Below are 16166 nucleotides of genomic sequence, written 5' to 3'. Positions count from 1 at the left end.
TGCTGCATCAGTCACAAACACCACAGCTCCGGATGAGTTTCACCCCTTTTTGCCTTGAGTGATCCTTGTGGCTTTATACTGAAGAACAAAGCTTTATAGCTTTATTCCTTGAGTACAGAAAAAGCTTTTCAAGAATTTAGATTGAAACGTTACTTAGCCTAAAATTATTTTTGCACGGACCTCTTGGGAACGACAACATTTCTCTTTAGCTCTCTCTAAACTAGACAACGAATTCGTAAAACAGATTAAACTGTTGAAACATAAATTACGAGCTGTGAGGGAAGAGAGTGTCTCTGCACCTGCGAGCAGTCCCGGAGGGGACAGTGCGGAGACCTGTCCTGTGGGCTTCAACCTGTTCCCCCTGCTGCCAGGCAGGCACGGCGCCTCACCTTCCCCTGCCCTTGGGTTTTTGTTGTTAAACACTATCCGAACCACACGGCTGGATTCGTCCTGCCTGTCGCTGGGATTACCCAGCCGGCGCCTGCCACCTCCTCTCCCCTCGGGGCTGGGGGAGGACGGACTGAGGGAGGGAAAGAGGGAGGGGGCCGCCATCTTCTCAGGGCGGGCGCCGGTGGCGAGCGCGCGGCGGCAGGTCCGCTCCGGGGGCTGCCGGGGGTCCGCGGCCGCGCCCCCGCCCCGCGAGCGTGTGAGGGAGCGAGGGAGGAGGAGGAAAGCGAGAGGGAGAAAGCGACCGGGAGGGCGGGGTGTGGAGGCAGCTCCCGCGGCTGGGCGTGTGCCCGGCCCCCGGTGCTGCGTGACCGCGCGGGAGGAGCAGGAGGAGGAGTGTGGGTGCGGGGAATTTCCTTGTGTGGCGGCGGAGGAACAACACCGCTCCAGACAGCGGGGCTGCGAGGAGGGCGCTGCCGCCGCCGCCGCCGGTTGCCGAGCGATGTGAGGGAGAGCCCCCCCCTACACCCTCCCCTCCCTGTCCCTGGAGCCGCCTGCTTTCCCCCTCCCTCCCCTCGCTCATCCCCGCCCCGCCATGCCGGACCAGATCTCCGTGTCGGAATTCGTGTCCGAGACCAATGAGGATTACAAGTCACCCACCGCCTCCAACTTCACCACCCGGATGGCTCAGTGCAGGAACACGGTGGCGGCCATCGAGGAGGTGAGCCCGGGCGGGGGGCGCGGGGCGCGCAGCCCTCTCTGGCCTGGCTGCAGAGAACAAGGCGCTACCGGCGCTGGCTCCTGCCGCTCCCTCTCCCGCCCGGCCCCGAGCAGCGCCCTCGGCTGCCGCTTCGAGGAAATGGAAATGGGGCTCGCCCGAGTGGAGAGGGGAAAGAAAAGGAGGGGGGAAGGGCCGGGGCGCCGCTCCCCCGGCCCGCGGGGCTCCCACTCCGCCCGCCCCTCAGCGCACGCGGGGCAGGGTCGTCCGCCGCCCTCAGCTGGGGGAGCCCGAGCCGTCGCTTCTCGCTCCTCCTGACGCCCGAGGAGCCCCGATCTGGGCGGTTCCGGCCGCTTTCTTCGTAAATGGGGGTGGGGGAACTTGAACTGTGCAGTCTCCTCCGTCAGCCCCTTCCTTCACATCGCCACCTGAACCACCTTGGTCTCTCCAGCTGCCGTGTGGGGCTTTGGCTTTCCCTGTTTGTCCTTTCCCTGAGTGTGTGTCTGTCTGCCTCCGGGCACAGGTGGGATTTAATCCGCTTTCCATTTCCCGCACACAGAAATTTAAACGCACTTCCCCCGGCCATACGGTTTAAGGCAGCTTTCCCTGGGGATCCGCTCCCTCAGGGCCGTGCCCGCTCTTCGGTGTCGGGATCCCGAGCTCCCTCTTCCCTGCCTCCTCCGGGACAGCCGGGCTGCTCGTGCCTGGCGTGAGCCGCTTTTGTCTCGCCGAGAGCCGGGTGTTTTTCTGTCTTTAAAGATACTCGGAACGTGCCGTTGGACCTGATGGTGAGAGCCCACCCTCCCTCCACGGGGGATGTCTGCCAGCACTCGGGAGAGGGAGGCTCTTTTCCCTCCTGTTTCAAATGAGAGGGAAATCTGGGACAGGTCTGAACACAGTGAGAGCACATTCCACATCCCAGTCATACACGCACAATGAAATGAGAAGCGTCTGTGTATCTTGACTCCTTTAGCAGCTTCTCTGAAGTAACTTGTAGGAGGGGGGAGTCTTACTTGTGCTGCAGATTAATTTGCTCCATCTACCTGTTACATCAGTTCTTACAGTGTGTGTTTAGTTGATTTGTTTTGCAGTAAGCATATATTTTAAAAAGAGTCTCTTCAGCAAAAAGAATCTTGTCAGTTGTTGATGTCCCTTCTTTCAAAAGAACTGCCACTAGCAATGGATTATTAACTTGTCTTAAGTGAACAAAACGCAGGTTAGGTGTTTAAACACCCTTTTCAGGATTTTCCTGTTTTGCCAGTTCCCAAAACCACTAAAGCAAGGAGCTGAATTCAAAATAATCTTGCTCCTGAGGTAATTTTCTGCCCTGCAAGCTTGCACTTAAATGCCTGTATTTAATTATGCTTTATTAACCCGATAGTCTTAAGATCAACAATTCTGTAACAAAGACAACCTCTTCCTGAATATTTATAGTAATGAATAATTTTAATTGCAAGGTAGAAGTGCTTAATAATTGACTAATACAAGATCGAAGTTGGTACAAGCATTTGTGTCAAAAGCAGTTTTGTGAGATTTAGAGATTTTTATTGCAGTTCTGAAAAAAAATTGTTTTTTTCTCTAAGTTGAATTTAGTGGATTGGTGTTTGATTTTTAATGGAATTCAATCAGAACATTCAATCTTTCTTTGTATCTGCTTATTTCTGGTATTAGATGCTGTCTGCTAGGTTAGTACAAAATTATCTTTAGGTATAATGATGATAAACAATGAGCCTAGTAAAGTTTGCAAGGCAGGAGGTGAGAGATTGCAGAGACTGGCAGTAGTTGTTAATAGTATTGATCTATCTGGCACTTCTGGCAAAATATCAGCAGTTCCTGCCTGTTTGTGCTGCTGTCTGAAAGCATGTGTGGAAACAACTACTGACTCTTTTTCTCTGTGATTTGTCAAGAACAACAAATATATTTTCATAGTTTCAAAATGGTGAATTTTTTTTTCAGGCTTAGACTTTGGTTTGGAAATCCTCAGATCCTTTACACGACGTGCCTGGTTTTTCAGGTTAAATGTGATTCTTGGATAAAAAGCTGTCTATAAGTTGTGTAATAGAGAAGTCAGGGCTCAGCACCTTTTCTCAGGGAGGCTGAGCAAGAAGTAGTTCATCAGCTTGTTATGAACAAAAGCTTATTAAAGAATGCAACTAAAAATGTTCAGGGAATACAAAGAACCTGTGCATTTCCAGTGGCACTGGTAGTGTGAAGCATTGATTTGCAGAGCACACTGCTCTCTTGCAGCAGGCAGTGCAGTTCTGGGAACTAGGAAGTCTGGCTGTGCATGATTGAGGGAATGTGTTACTTTAAAGCAGTTAATAGGTAAGTTGAAACTGGCTGACTGCTGACTTTGTGTATGCCCTGCTTTGAGCAAGCGACTGTAAGAGCTAGTTTATTAACTGAATACACATTTGTGCTTCCCAGGGTATTGTATACATTTATTAAATTAACAAATTAAGTGGTTAATACTGATACTTAGAGGATGTCTCTTTACTGCTACTCCCAGCAAATATGGTTCTGGAATGAAAGTATTCACCTGCCTGCATGAAGCCAGCTCTGGGCTCCCAAGTCTGGTGCTCCCTTGGGAGCTGGGGAGGCAGGGCAGAAGCACAGGAGGGGGAGGCTGCTGTGACTTGTTAGCCTGAGCTCAGCTGTCCACAAACACAGATATGTTTTCACATCCCATTAGGATGTCTTTTGTACTTAACATTGCTGGCTACTAGTTTTGTAATTCTGTCTTTGTTAATTAGTAGATATCTAATTGTGTCTTAAAAGTTTAGTTAATTAAGTTTTCCATGGTGGTGTGGAAGAGCCTTGTTACGTGAGGAATTCAATAAGATGTTGGACAATTAAGAGTGTATAATTTATCTGTGTATCTTTGTGGGCAGTGGTATTGCCTTAAATCTGAACTTGGATTAAGTGACCTCTGTCAGTTTCACAATATGGTTGATTCTTAGTTGAAAATACTTTCAGTTTTACTGTTTTATATGATTACATACGCTGATTACAGACCATGGATTGTGGCTTTTGAGATCACCAGAAACACCTGCATTGCAGTTTGGGAGCTGGTGCCTCTTCAAACACTTGCAGAAAGAGCATCTGATTCTTTGCTGAATCTGTTTATTTTCTCTCAGTAGTGGAAAAGGGATTATGGAAGGTGTGCTTGTGGAACACAAAGTGATTTCAAAGGAAAAGGAATCATATAATTTCTTAATTGTTCTCAGATTAGGATGTTGCTTAGCAAAATGTTGGGAATATTTAGCGTATTCTGAAACAAAATTATTAATGAGCAATATGTCACAGGCCCTTACAGGTTACTGTTTAATCTTTACCAGTGTGATAGTGACTAAAGATTAAATAAGTTTTAATTGATAGAGTGCAGTGCATGGTCACATGACTTGGGGACGTGTTGCTTGAAATCAGTAAACTGGTCTGAGAACTGCAGTCTTTTTAATTGTCTGTTTCTATTAAAGGTCACAGGATCTAAAATTTTGTGGTGACTATTTTTAAACTAAATTGTAATGAAACCTGCAAAGTGGTTCTAGTAACTGTGATCATTTTAAAGATTTTTAGACATTAGTTTAAAGAGTAATTGAATGACTAGAATCTAATTGTGCCACTTTTTTTTTTTTTGAAGCGTGAGTTAAGTTTTACAATAAAGAGTGGAAGTGAAGCCCATATTTCTGTTCTGACTGTTAATTGGGATCCAGTGCTGGACCAAGTAATTAGGATAGGGAGCAGTTTTGCAGACTAATATGTAAACAGAGAGAGCAGACAGTCCTTGTGCTGAAGACATTTCCATCTAAGTCAGGACTGAGGTATTTAGTACAAATTAGTACAAAATTTACCTACTTAAACTTCACTGCATGCACAGATTTCCCTGTGAAGGGAGAAGAATGGAAACACTGAGAGAAGTTTCATGGGTTACTGGAACAGTCCACATCACAGTGGCACTTGCCACTGGAGTAAATGTGTCCTAAAAAGTAGAGAGGACAAATGTGGGGGCAATATGAAAAGTGTGCAACCAAAAGAAACAGTATAGTAGTGACAAAGGTGGTTTTAGTTCTCCGGATAGAAATAGATTTCAATTGCTTACAGTCTATTTAAAAACCACTCTCAAGGAATTTTTATAAAAGCTGAGGAATAAATGTTAAAGGAATAACTTGTAATTTCAAGTCTCTGCTTGCCTTTGTTTTTTAGGTCCCGTTCCATGATGATTATACCTCAATAATTCTGTTATTTTACACTTCCAAAGATTTTTTTTCAATTACCACTCCTACAAATGCAGCATGTCATTTCTGTATCAAAAGCTTTTTTTTTCTCACTGTCATTTATAATGCAATTTTCTATCAGAAATGGCAACATCTTCTTGCCACCTAAGGCAATCCACAGTTTTCAGCTGGCTTGGAGTGGTGTAAGGGATCAATGTTTATTGAATTTGATTCCCTCTTGTATGGTACAACTCTGTAGTGTGCTCTTCTGCATTTTGGTTCTGCAAAGCTAACAAGGGGGAGATGTAATAAAGCTTGGTAGGGTGGGAGAATGTGTGTCTGGATACATGGATGTATCTGTATATTTACTTTTTGCTTGCTACATTTATAGGACTGGATTCTGTTTTCCTATAGTTGATGATTGTGCCTTGCATTTCAAAGTTACATGAAGAGAGTGATTCTGTATAGTTTGAGAAGCACTAGGAAGTGTGATATACTGTAGTTCATTCTGAGAAATTTACTATGGTTCCTTGTATATTTCTTTTTAATAAAATGCATCTTTATGCCCTTTAGTAGAACATATTTGCTTTTTAGTAGAGCAGCATGCTCTTTAGTAGAACATATTTACACACTTTTCTTACCTCGTTACTAAATACACTCCCACAAATACATGTTGTTTAAAATGTTTTTTGTGTTCCTTTCTGGAATCACGATTCTCTGTCATCAGCATCCAGAGGTTTCCGGAAAAGTCATTATGACACAAAAGGCATGATCATTTCAAAAGGAGTATGGGAATTGTTTTCTTTTTGAGAGGAATATAGAGAACAAAAATTGCAGAAATACAGGAGCTAAACTCTACAGCTTCAGCTGGAGCTTTGTGCATATTTTCAGGTAGTCATTTTCAACTTAAAACTTCTGACATCAACATGCAGTCAGTTAAAACAATGTCAAACCACAAAAAAGATTTTTGTGCACCTTATCTTAGTGCATTTGGTGATGATTCTGCTTCACATTACCAAATGCTCCCATTCCTCCTAGGAATGTGAATTAAAAATATAGATTTATAAAGAAAGATATGTATCTTTCTGAAGTATTTTACTAATTGGGGGGGTTTGTGTTTTGAGTTTTCCATAATGTTGGTGTATTTTTCAGAACCATCTTATTTGAATCTAGTGTACTTCATGCTGATGCCAGAAGATGGTAATGTAGAAAGTGGCTACTTCTGCTTAGGTTTAACCCACTTCCTCTTCATGTTGTTCTCTGTATACCATAATATGCAGCAGTGTTAGATAAAGGTGAATAAAGGTGAAGCTTTTATTCTGAAAGGCGTTGGAAAGTCACAGGACAAAAGCCTAATCCCTGCTCCAGAGTTCTTACAGTCCACATCTCAAGTGGATCTGGCTGCTGAATGCAGATGGAGAAATGCAAGAAAACTTGGTGCACCTGACTAGTGTATTGTGTTAGTAGATGAACCACTGTGAAGTACTTTCTTTTTATTCATATGTGTTGGAATAGTGGTTATTAAACACTTAGTTCAGCTCTTAAATCTGTGATTGTTTTATAATTTTCACCTTCCATATGTGTATGTGCATGCACTACATACAGCCATTCCCTGTGCAAGCTCCAGCACTGCACCTTCTGAGCCTCACTCTACACAGCCCAGATGATCTGTTTACTCCAGTTTCCCAGAAACAACCTTTCCACTTAAAGCTCCACAAAAGTTGGGTCTAGCCTTGTTTAGGCTGACTCTTCCTCTCTTGTCTTGGGTATCAAGCTTCCCTATGCTTTTGAAGTGTTTACAGTCTCCTTATCTTTCTTCATGTCTTGAACCTCCTTTGCTACAGCAATTATTGGTGCTTTGTCCCATCTCTTGGAGGTCCCTGCCTTGGCCCAGCCCTGTCCAAGGTACTGGAGCAATGGCTGGACCTCAGGTGGGCTTCATGCTAAGGTGAAATGACTCTCATGGATGGGCTGGTGGCAAGAGCCTTCACTTGTTCTCAGCCCTTGCTCTCTCCAAATAAATCTTATTTTCTTTGTGAAGTTGCTAGAGAGGGAAGAAGTCATGTTATAGTCAGGCACCAGTCATGGCAAGCCAAGATGTTGACTTTTATATAAGGAAACAGATGCTGGATGGGCTAATGTGAGAGTTGCTGGTTTAAAGGAAGGAATCAAGTTGTGGAAACAAGTGAAGTGTTTATTGAATAGTAGGGGCTGAATTCATTATGTACTAAAAGCAAAACAAAGAAATTAAAAGCAAAGCACACACACAGATATATATATAGGGAAAAAATCATTCAACTGAGAGCTGGTGAGGTTGATAGAACTGAAGAATGCATGTACTAAAGCCTGAAAAATGTTCATTAAATATTCCAGGAAAGGGGAAAATTATGGGAAAATCCATAGACTTGGAACACCCCAGGAAGAATGTCCCAAATTATCTGAGCCTGTCAGACATGTGAAGAAAAAGGCAGATATTCAGAGGAAGGTTTTGTTTTAAAGAATGTGTGTAAAGATAAAAGACAAATTTGCAAAAGTCAAGTTTCTTTAGGAGTGACAGGAGGCAGTAAAGCAAACAAAAATGCTTTTAAGCACATAGAATTGCAAGGAGAAAAAGAAGACATAATATGCAGTTAGAATGTAGTAGTATTAAAGATAATGTAGGTATTGCCAAATCTAAACAAGTGCTATGCTGCAATTTTTGAGCTCAAAGTCTGGGAGAAGGTAGAATGGATGGCAGGAATAGAGGTGCAAGTAAGCAAGGCAATAAACAAAATTGTGAGCTTAACACACTCAGTTTGTTGGGGCTGGTTGACTTATTTCCCAGGATCCTGAAAGAACTAAGATGGTAACTAGCAAATATTTCTGACAAATCCTCGGAAGACTAGCTTGATATCTGATGTAGCACAGAGGGTTAAAAAGGCAGGGATGGAAAGAAGAGGAGAAATATTTACAATCTAAAAAAAACCAATATTGCAATGAATGCAGAAATGCAGACCATGACTGTTAAATTGAGGAGAGGTGTTCTTACTCAAAGATTGTAAGTGTTCCTGGATGAGTAGCAAATGAGTACTGGTTCCCCTCCTGCTTCCAGAAATGCTTGAAAAACATTCTAAACATGCATTTACAGCAATTACCGCTGCTATTCAAGAAGACTGTGCTTTCACATTTGTAGCATAGTCAAATGTGCAAGTGGTTCCCAATAGGAGAAATTGTGTGTCTTCTTATTTACTCTTTCAGCAGCGCTGGAAGCTGCTAATGGGAAATCAGAATTACTGAGAATCATACTTGTAAAGCTGTACAAAGTGGTCATACCCAGGTTTCATATAGCATTAAAATCTCTCCTTTGGTCCATTTTAACTGAGACGTTTTTTTTTTTCTTTAACCCAGCTGGAAAATGTAGTTCTGCTTATGGGACAAGCAGAAGTTTGAAGTTTGTACTATTAACTTTATTGCAAATTAAGGGCAGGACTTCTCTTTTTTTGGTAGCCTTTTCCCCACACAGTCTCACATTTGTTAGCATGAAGCTTAAACTGTTCTGCATGCAAGATGCTTACTGTAGCTGCTCTTAGTGGGGACAGAGACATCAGCTCAAAGAGTTTTAGTATTAGAGATGAGATTTTTTTGTGATTAAGGTGACCACAAATTTCTTTTGTTTTGACTAAATCTAGACTTCTTTTCTGAAGTTTACATCAACCTGGGAATTAAGTGGTCAAGGAAATTTGGCTGGGAAGCAACAAAAAATGATAACACAAGAAAGGGAAGACTCACAAAGTAATGGACACCTGAAATGTTTAAGAGGTAAAGTGGACATCAGTCAAATGTGAAGAACAAGAAAAGGAAATTTGAATTAAAAACTAATTGAGAGATTGAGAGAGTTATTCAGAAGCAGAAGTACTGCGATGGCATATAAGGAATTGAAGGGTCAGGAATTGCCACTTGGGGAGAAGCATTAAGGAGGGGATAAGGAAGTGCATAAAAAGTCTGAGGAAATTCAGAGAAATTGGAATTGACAGGAACTGCAGAGGAAGAGGGAGCGTGGCAGTGTTCACACAGGAAGTAGGATGAAAACACAGGCCCGAGAAGGTGGGGGCAGGGCTAATGTGAAAAGGGTCAGTGTAGCAAGGAAGTGGGCAGGAATATAGGGAAGGGGTAGTGGTGGAGGACAGGGAATAATGGTGATCTCTTAGCTATATCCTACTGGGTAGTTTAGGAATGGAAGAAGAGTTCTGTAAGTTCCTCAGAAAATGGGATGTTATTAAGAATTATGCAGACTTTATGAGATATTATACATATCTCAATCTTATTTGGACAGAGAAAATAATTTACCTTACAGGGGAGGATTTATTGATGGAGGAACTGAGATACAGCATTGTAACTGAATAGGCTTTTTCTTATGAGCAATGGGGCTTTGCAGGAAATTAGCTTGGGTGGTGTGATTCAGTACTTTTCATCTCAAGTAGTAGGCTTTGTTTTCAAGTGAGTAGGTGTTGGACAGAATTTGAAAAATGTGCTTCTTTGTGTATGTGAACTCTGCTTCACAAAAATATTTACTATGCAAGTGACATACAGTGCAGTGTATTTCTTGGGAGTATATTCTTTAAGAGGTGGCTGTAAAAGTTAACATGAAAGAAGCTATAGTATAAATTCTAGCATCTGACTTGTTAAACCAAGAAGAAATAGACAACTGAGAGAGAAGGCTGAAACTCTGCTCCTTGTGTCTTGGAGCAGCATGGTGTTCAGAACCATCTGCTGTTTGTGGACCCCTCAGCTAGCCCTGATTAAAGACCAGATTATCAATGTAGTTCTAGCCTGAAATCTATAATTCTGTCTAGGCATTATGCTAAGTATGTGTGTGGTTACATCAAAACAGCTGAAGTGATTAGAGCTGAACAAACTACTTCCACATTCCTGAAAGCTTTGTACTACATTTAAAAAGCACATAGGAAGGGAAAAACGGTAGTGAAGAGATGTGGATGTTCTTACAGATTATTTTCTCATGTTTTATGATTTCTCTTCATTGTTAATGAAAGATTTCTTTCCTAGAATATGCAATTTCAAGGAATTTTAGGCTGTATTCTAGGGAAGTCAACTCAGAAACAAATGCATGAAGTAATCATTTTAAGCCCCTTCAATCAACCAGGATTACTGTTTGGCTATTGCAATAGGAGTAGAAATTTCCCTAGCATTTGCAAACATAGAGCCCCTGCTCTGTAGTCACATGCAAAACATGCAGTATGGAGTTTTGCAAAGCACATGTTTTTAATTATTTGTTTATTTTCCAGCACTGTAGGTGTATGTTACAAAACAATAGAAAAAATGCCAGCAGAGTCCTCCCACACTCTGAGCTCCATGGAGAGTAGATGCTGATTGTGCTGATAGAGAATGAGAATAGCATTGAAGAAGCAACAAAGTAGTAAATCTTTCCTAAGCTGCTTTTTGTTCAGTTTCATTCATTCTTCTGTTTAGTTCACTCTCTTCTGTTATTTAAATGGTCTGGATATAGATGATAAGCTTTCCATATCAGTATTTCCAGCCCAGTCTGTTTAGGGATGGAGTCATGTTTGCCACTGCCTTCCCTGTCCCCCAGGCCATACGGATGTGGCACTGGTACAAGGACACACCGTGCTTGTTTACATATAGATTCAGGCATTTGTCTCTTTTGCTTCAATCAGTTGATTCAGTAGCTCTTTTCTATTTCATTTAAGAACAACAGAGGTTCTAATAGGCCTGGACATGCTTGTCTGTTCTAAATTGCTTCAATTTTAAATGCAGAAGTTCTTTGTCTTAGGTAGTGTTTTGTCTTAGGTAACAGTTGTGTATGAATTTACTTTCCTAATGTAAATTGATGATACAGGGAAGTACCATCTATTCCATTCTAGAGATACCTTCCATGACATGAACTCTCTCATTATTTTGGCAAAGTCCACTCTAGGGATAAAGCTTTTATTTTTGCATCAATATTATGTAAATGAGTATTGTATCTCTACTGTTTGGTGCACTAATAATTGCATCACTTAAGATTCACTTACACTTTGAGGCAGCTGTCTGTAGTGACAGGAATGTCTGAACTGTAATTTTAGTTATACTTAAAGCTGCTGAAATTCCAGTAGAATTTAAGATCATTGCTTTCAAATTATGATAGTGTCCTGTGATCTCTGTGTTGAGCACCTGAAATGAATGGCAGTTCAGAAGCCTTCTTTCATTTAAGTGTATTGATACTGAGATAATGCAGAGATTTTCAAAGGTAGAGTGAATTACAGAGAAGTTGGAGTGCAAATCACAGGCTGAAGTCTGAAAGCCACTATAGAACAGAAATAATTTTATAATATTTCAAGAGAAAATAAGTTATATCATTTGACACTGGGTTTTATGTATGATGAAAATATAGCATTAGTATTATAGGTAGATGCTGTTAATAAATTTCTATCCCGATAATAGAGAGATGATGTCCAATGTGCTGGTTTACCTCTGATGAACCTTATTTTGACAGCTGGTTCTATATGTCCCTAGGAATAGTTAGTTCATTTGAGGTGATTTGTCTTGCTCTCCTGAAGTCCCCTCTAGGTACCTCTGCCATTCTTTGCTGTGGGAATATGGCATCCTCAGAGTTTCAGGTGTATCATAAGCTAGATACTGTTTGTGTGCCTTCTATTCCCTTTCAGAATGAACACCTTGTATGTGTCTGCCAGAGATGTTTGTGACACCAATTTATTTTTTATGTCTGTTAAGAAGCTCTCAGAGGCCCGTTAAGACTGATGTTCAATTTTGCTGTGTTGCTGTAGACTCTTCTCTTTTCTAGGCTAGTTCCTTGTCACTAGAATTATTGGATACCTAAAAAGAAAAAGTCAAAGGAGTGTTGGATGTGGAGGGATAGATCAGTTTATGGCATCCAGCAGATCTGTGTACACACTGCAAATATTCTCATTTTTAGCATAAAGTACATCATACATAGGGGGAAATGTAACTGTTTCATTTTTCATTGTTTTATAGGGATTGTAACAGGAGTGTCTGCCTGGTTCAAGTAGAGGTTTGGAAGACTACAAATACCAAATTAGACCACTAATATGGGAACTTTTGAGTATCTGGAAAGTGTTTTGATTTGTTAATTGCTCCCATAAATAACTAAAAATTCTCTTTTTAGAAAGCTTATCACATCCAGAATAAAATGGCATTATGTTCTGCAAAGATTAATTCTTGTTGCCTCTGATGGTGTCTAAAAAGATGTAATACCAGAGAAAAGAGTTCCTGAATTAAAAAGATCTGCAAAAGGGAAATCCCATCAGCCAGCTCATCATGATGCTGTTGAATGATACAGTGTGAGGATCAGCCTCTTCCAACAGCTGGACTCCAACCATGAACTGCTGACAGCAGACAGAAATGCAAAAATATGAAGCTAGAAAAAAGAATCTTGCAGGGTGAGGACCAGAGAATTTTGGCATGGGTAAAGGGTTGGTAAGTCTTAGTGGTCCATTTAAGACAATCATCACTGGAACTTTAATCCTGTTGCTTATATTACTTTATTTTACATGGTGATATATCTTAGGATGTTGAAGCATGTAATATTAAATAAATGGAGATGGATATCAAGAATTGGCTACTGCAACTGAAAAAATAAACAACAATTAAATATTAAATAAGGGAGTTTATTTTACATCCCCTCTGTTTATAAATGAGCAACTCTAAAGATTAAGTGCATCATCTATTACATTGCTTAGGAGATCTGTATTTAAAGTCCAGTCATCTTGTCTTTGAAAGCAGATAGCTGCCGTGTTGGAGAAGGAAAGTATATTTCTCAGTGTAAAAATTGGTTAATGCAGGAGGTGGATGTGTTCTGGAGAAATAGCTGGCATAAGCAGCTTCCATTCTTTCTCTAAGCATGAGATTTTATTTCACAAAAATGCTTGATGTCTGTTTCCTAGTTGAGTATCTGTTGCATTTCTAACTTTTTGTAGTGAGGGAAGCCTGTGGAAATCAATTAATACACAGATACAGCACCTGTTGGTGTGAAACAGTCTCATTTAGTGACTTGTATTAATGACATAACATTTTGTATCTCTGAACTTCTGATTTAGGATTTCTCTTCTGACAGAACTAGTCTGTTAGAGAAATCTGGTTTTTAGGCATCCCTTCTTTGTATTAATAAATGCATTGTACAAAGTCATCATGTTCAGGTCTGGCTTTATACATAACATAGAGCAGTGCCAGATTCTCTCATTGTTTACCTTTGCAGCAGAATTACCTTGCACTTTCATGTATTAATTTCCCAAAGCACATTAGTGTTACTTTTTTCCACCGTGCATATCCTTAGCTCAAGAGTTTACTACATTCTTCTGCCAAATACACCAGTGCTTGTTTAAACAGATTGCCTTGGCATTCGGCCCTCAAGAACCATGAACCCAGATGCTGGAGAAATAATGGTTTTGTGGAAAGGGACCTTTCAGAGATTATTCTGCCATAAACTCTGTCCTTTTTTTTGCAGGTTTGTCTCTGAACCTTCAGTCTCTTTAGCTGACAGGTCTCACAGGAAAGAGCTCATTTATACAAATTAACTGTCATAGCTGCTGCAGTTTTTCACATAGCTACTGCTCCAAGTAAAGTAATTGCCCCAAATTCAAGTGTTTTTAAATTACTGTTGTTCTAGGATCCATTCAGAAGCTACAATGCCTTGCCCCAGACTATGCCTGTGAGGGTTTTTTTCCACCCTTTGTATCAGTCCCTCTGTGAATGTGCAAGGTGATCAGTGGAAGGAAACTGGAGAGGGTTTAGAAAAGAAACTAATACATTGAAGGAGGAAAGACATAAGAGTAGGAGAATGGAAAGAGGATTCTGGAGAGGGATAACATAATTTAGGGAGTTTTTTTACCACCCTCTATAACAGAGAAGTGGATTGAAGCCAGTGGTGTTGACAGTTCATTTCTAGTAGAAAAATAACAAGCTGAGACAGAATGTCTGTGGATATCTATGATCTTTTGAGTCAGCAAGGATTAATTACAGCAAATATCAGATCGCCTGTAAAGATACAGGAGAAAAGCCAAACTATTGTGGTTCCTGGATACAAGTATAAAAAATTTGCTGTTGTTAATTTTTAAACAAGAGCAGTCCAGTGAGGCACAAGAACCCTGTCTTGTTCTGCTGTCTCTACAATAACTACCTGATTGCCTCTCTTTTCCTTAACTGACAAAGTTTCTTCCTGTGCCCTTTGTTTTTTGGGAAGGATGTTCCTTTATGTATTCAGCCTCTGCAGCAGCCTCTGGCATTATTACTTCTTCTGAAATACTGGAATGGATGAAGTGCAGGATTTATGACTGTTGAGTAGACTAATGTTTTAAAGTAAATTGCTAAAATTAAGAGCGAGATCTGATTTTGTTTGAAAGAACTAGTGTTAAGATAACTGTGTATAATAAATCAAAAATCAGTGTGTTAATATTTTTTTGTATATTTGTCAGTTAGATGCTCAGTGTAGAGAAGAACATGTAGGTTCCTGACTCCAGGATAATTTTTCTAATGACACAAGATTTATTTCCCAAAATTTTGTTACTGCTTTAGCAGTACTTTCAAGCATTTGTTGTTGTTGTTCCAATGGACTCTTTATTTTATGAAATGGTAATCCAGTTCTATGAATACTTTCAACAAAACCCCATCCAAATAGCTGAAAATGTGAAATAGTTACTTTTACACTTTCCAAAAGGAAACTGCTGTGGGTAAGTAGGAGGGAATGTGTTAGAGATTTTGAACTGTTTTAAATGTAAAATAAATTAAAGATGATGGCTGACTCCTTCCTCTTCCTCCGTCCCTATTTCCCATGGTTTAGGTTTTTTACTTTCCCTTGCCTGGAATGAGAAAATTTGGCTTCTTGTTTCTCTTGAGAATAGCCTGTTGGGCTGTGTAGTGTTTATGGTTGAGAGTATATCAGTCTTTTGTTTTTAAACTCGTTACTGGAAACTGGGAGATTATCCTGGGGAAGGATGTGTACGTGCTTTTCCTTGCTTGCTGCCCCGAACATCTGCTGTTGGCTGCTCCTGATAGAGGATATCAGGTTAAATGCAGTGTTGATCTGATCCAGTATGGCTGTTTTTCTATTCCTTCACAAATAATTAATTATTTTCTGGGTCACAAAGAAAAAGACACTGGTGTGAGGACACTTGCATAAGATAAAGACCCAGACTTCTGCTGTAAGTTTGGCACAAAAGGTGTTTAATGAACCACTAGAGCGTGGGGACTCTCCACTTATGCTGCTCCTGCCCTGGTTTTCCCCGTACCCTTTGGCTCTGTAAAAGGTGCCAAAATCATCTCTGGGATGTTCAGTTTCTGAGTTTCTGTCTTCCTGCTTTTTTTCCTCCCTCAGTTAAATATGCTAATAATAGAACAGTTGTTTCTCCTCTCTCCACTGAAAAGGGCAAATAAAACATTCATCTTTTATGCCAGCCCTCTATATTGCACAGATCTATTTAGACAATATAGATTTGGGGATTGATACCAGTCTTTTTATTTTCTAAGGTTTTTTGGGGGGGAAGGAGCACAATTGAATGTTTGAAAATTGCAAATCCTGGTGGGCTTAAATCTTTCTAGGCAATGTGAAACAGACTTAAGCAGAACTGCTACTACTATTATTATTAATTAGAATGAAGCATACAGAGTAGGATGTAGAATAACATTTCAGGATGTTTCAGTAATCTCAGACTGATTTCTTCATGGTAAAGATGGATTTGGTTCTAATTAGTTGACACATTTTACTGTTCAAAGTAAAAACTCTTGAAGCAGTGAAAATGGAAATTGGCCTTTGGCAAGTGAAACTGGACCTTGTTCCTACATGTGGAAAAAAGCTTTGCTACTTATCACTGGTAGCT

At 40.7% G+C, this 16166-nt stretch overlaps 1 protein-coding gene across 3 annotated transcripts in view; it reads left to right on the top strand.

Annotated features, from left to right (window-relative positions):
* The first annotated feature begins 803 nt into the window (after positions 1 to 803).
* Positions 804 to 16166, top strand: part of ASAP2 (ArfGAP with SH3 domain, ankyrin repeat and PH domain 2) — an 84443-nt gene continuing 69080 nt past the window's right edge. For all 3 annotated transcript variants that reach the window (XM_066547234.1, XM_066547233.1, XM_066547232.1), the window contains exon 1: positions 804 to 1108. In XM_066547234.1, the coding sequence (XP_066403331.1) occupies positions 983 to 1108 (126 nt within the window). In that variant the 5' untranslated portion in view covers positions 804 to 982. The remainder of the gene's footprint in view (positions 1109 to 16166) is intronic.

This window comes from Molothrus aeneus, chromosome 3, assembly GCF_037042795.1.
Source record: "Molothrus aeneus isolate 106 chromosome 3, BPBGC_Maene_1.0, whole genome shotgun sequence".
Classification (NCBI taxonomy): Eukaryota; Metazoa; Chordata; class Aves; order Passeriformes; family Icteridae; genus Molothrus; species Molothrus aeneus.
This window is presented reverse-complemented; position numbering and strand designations above follow the sequence as displayed.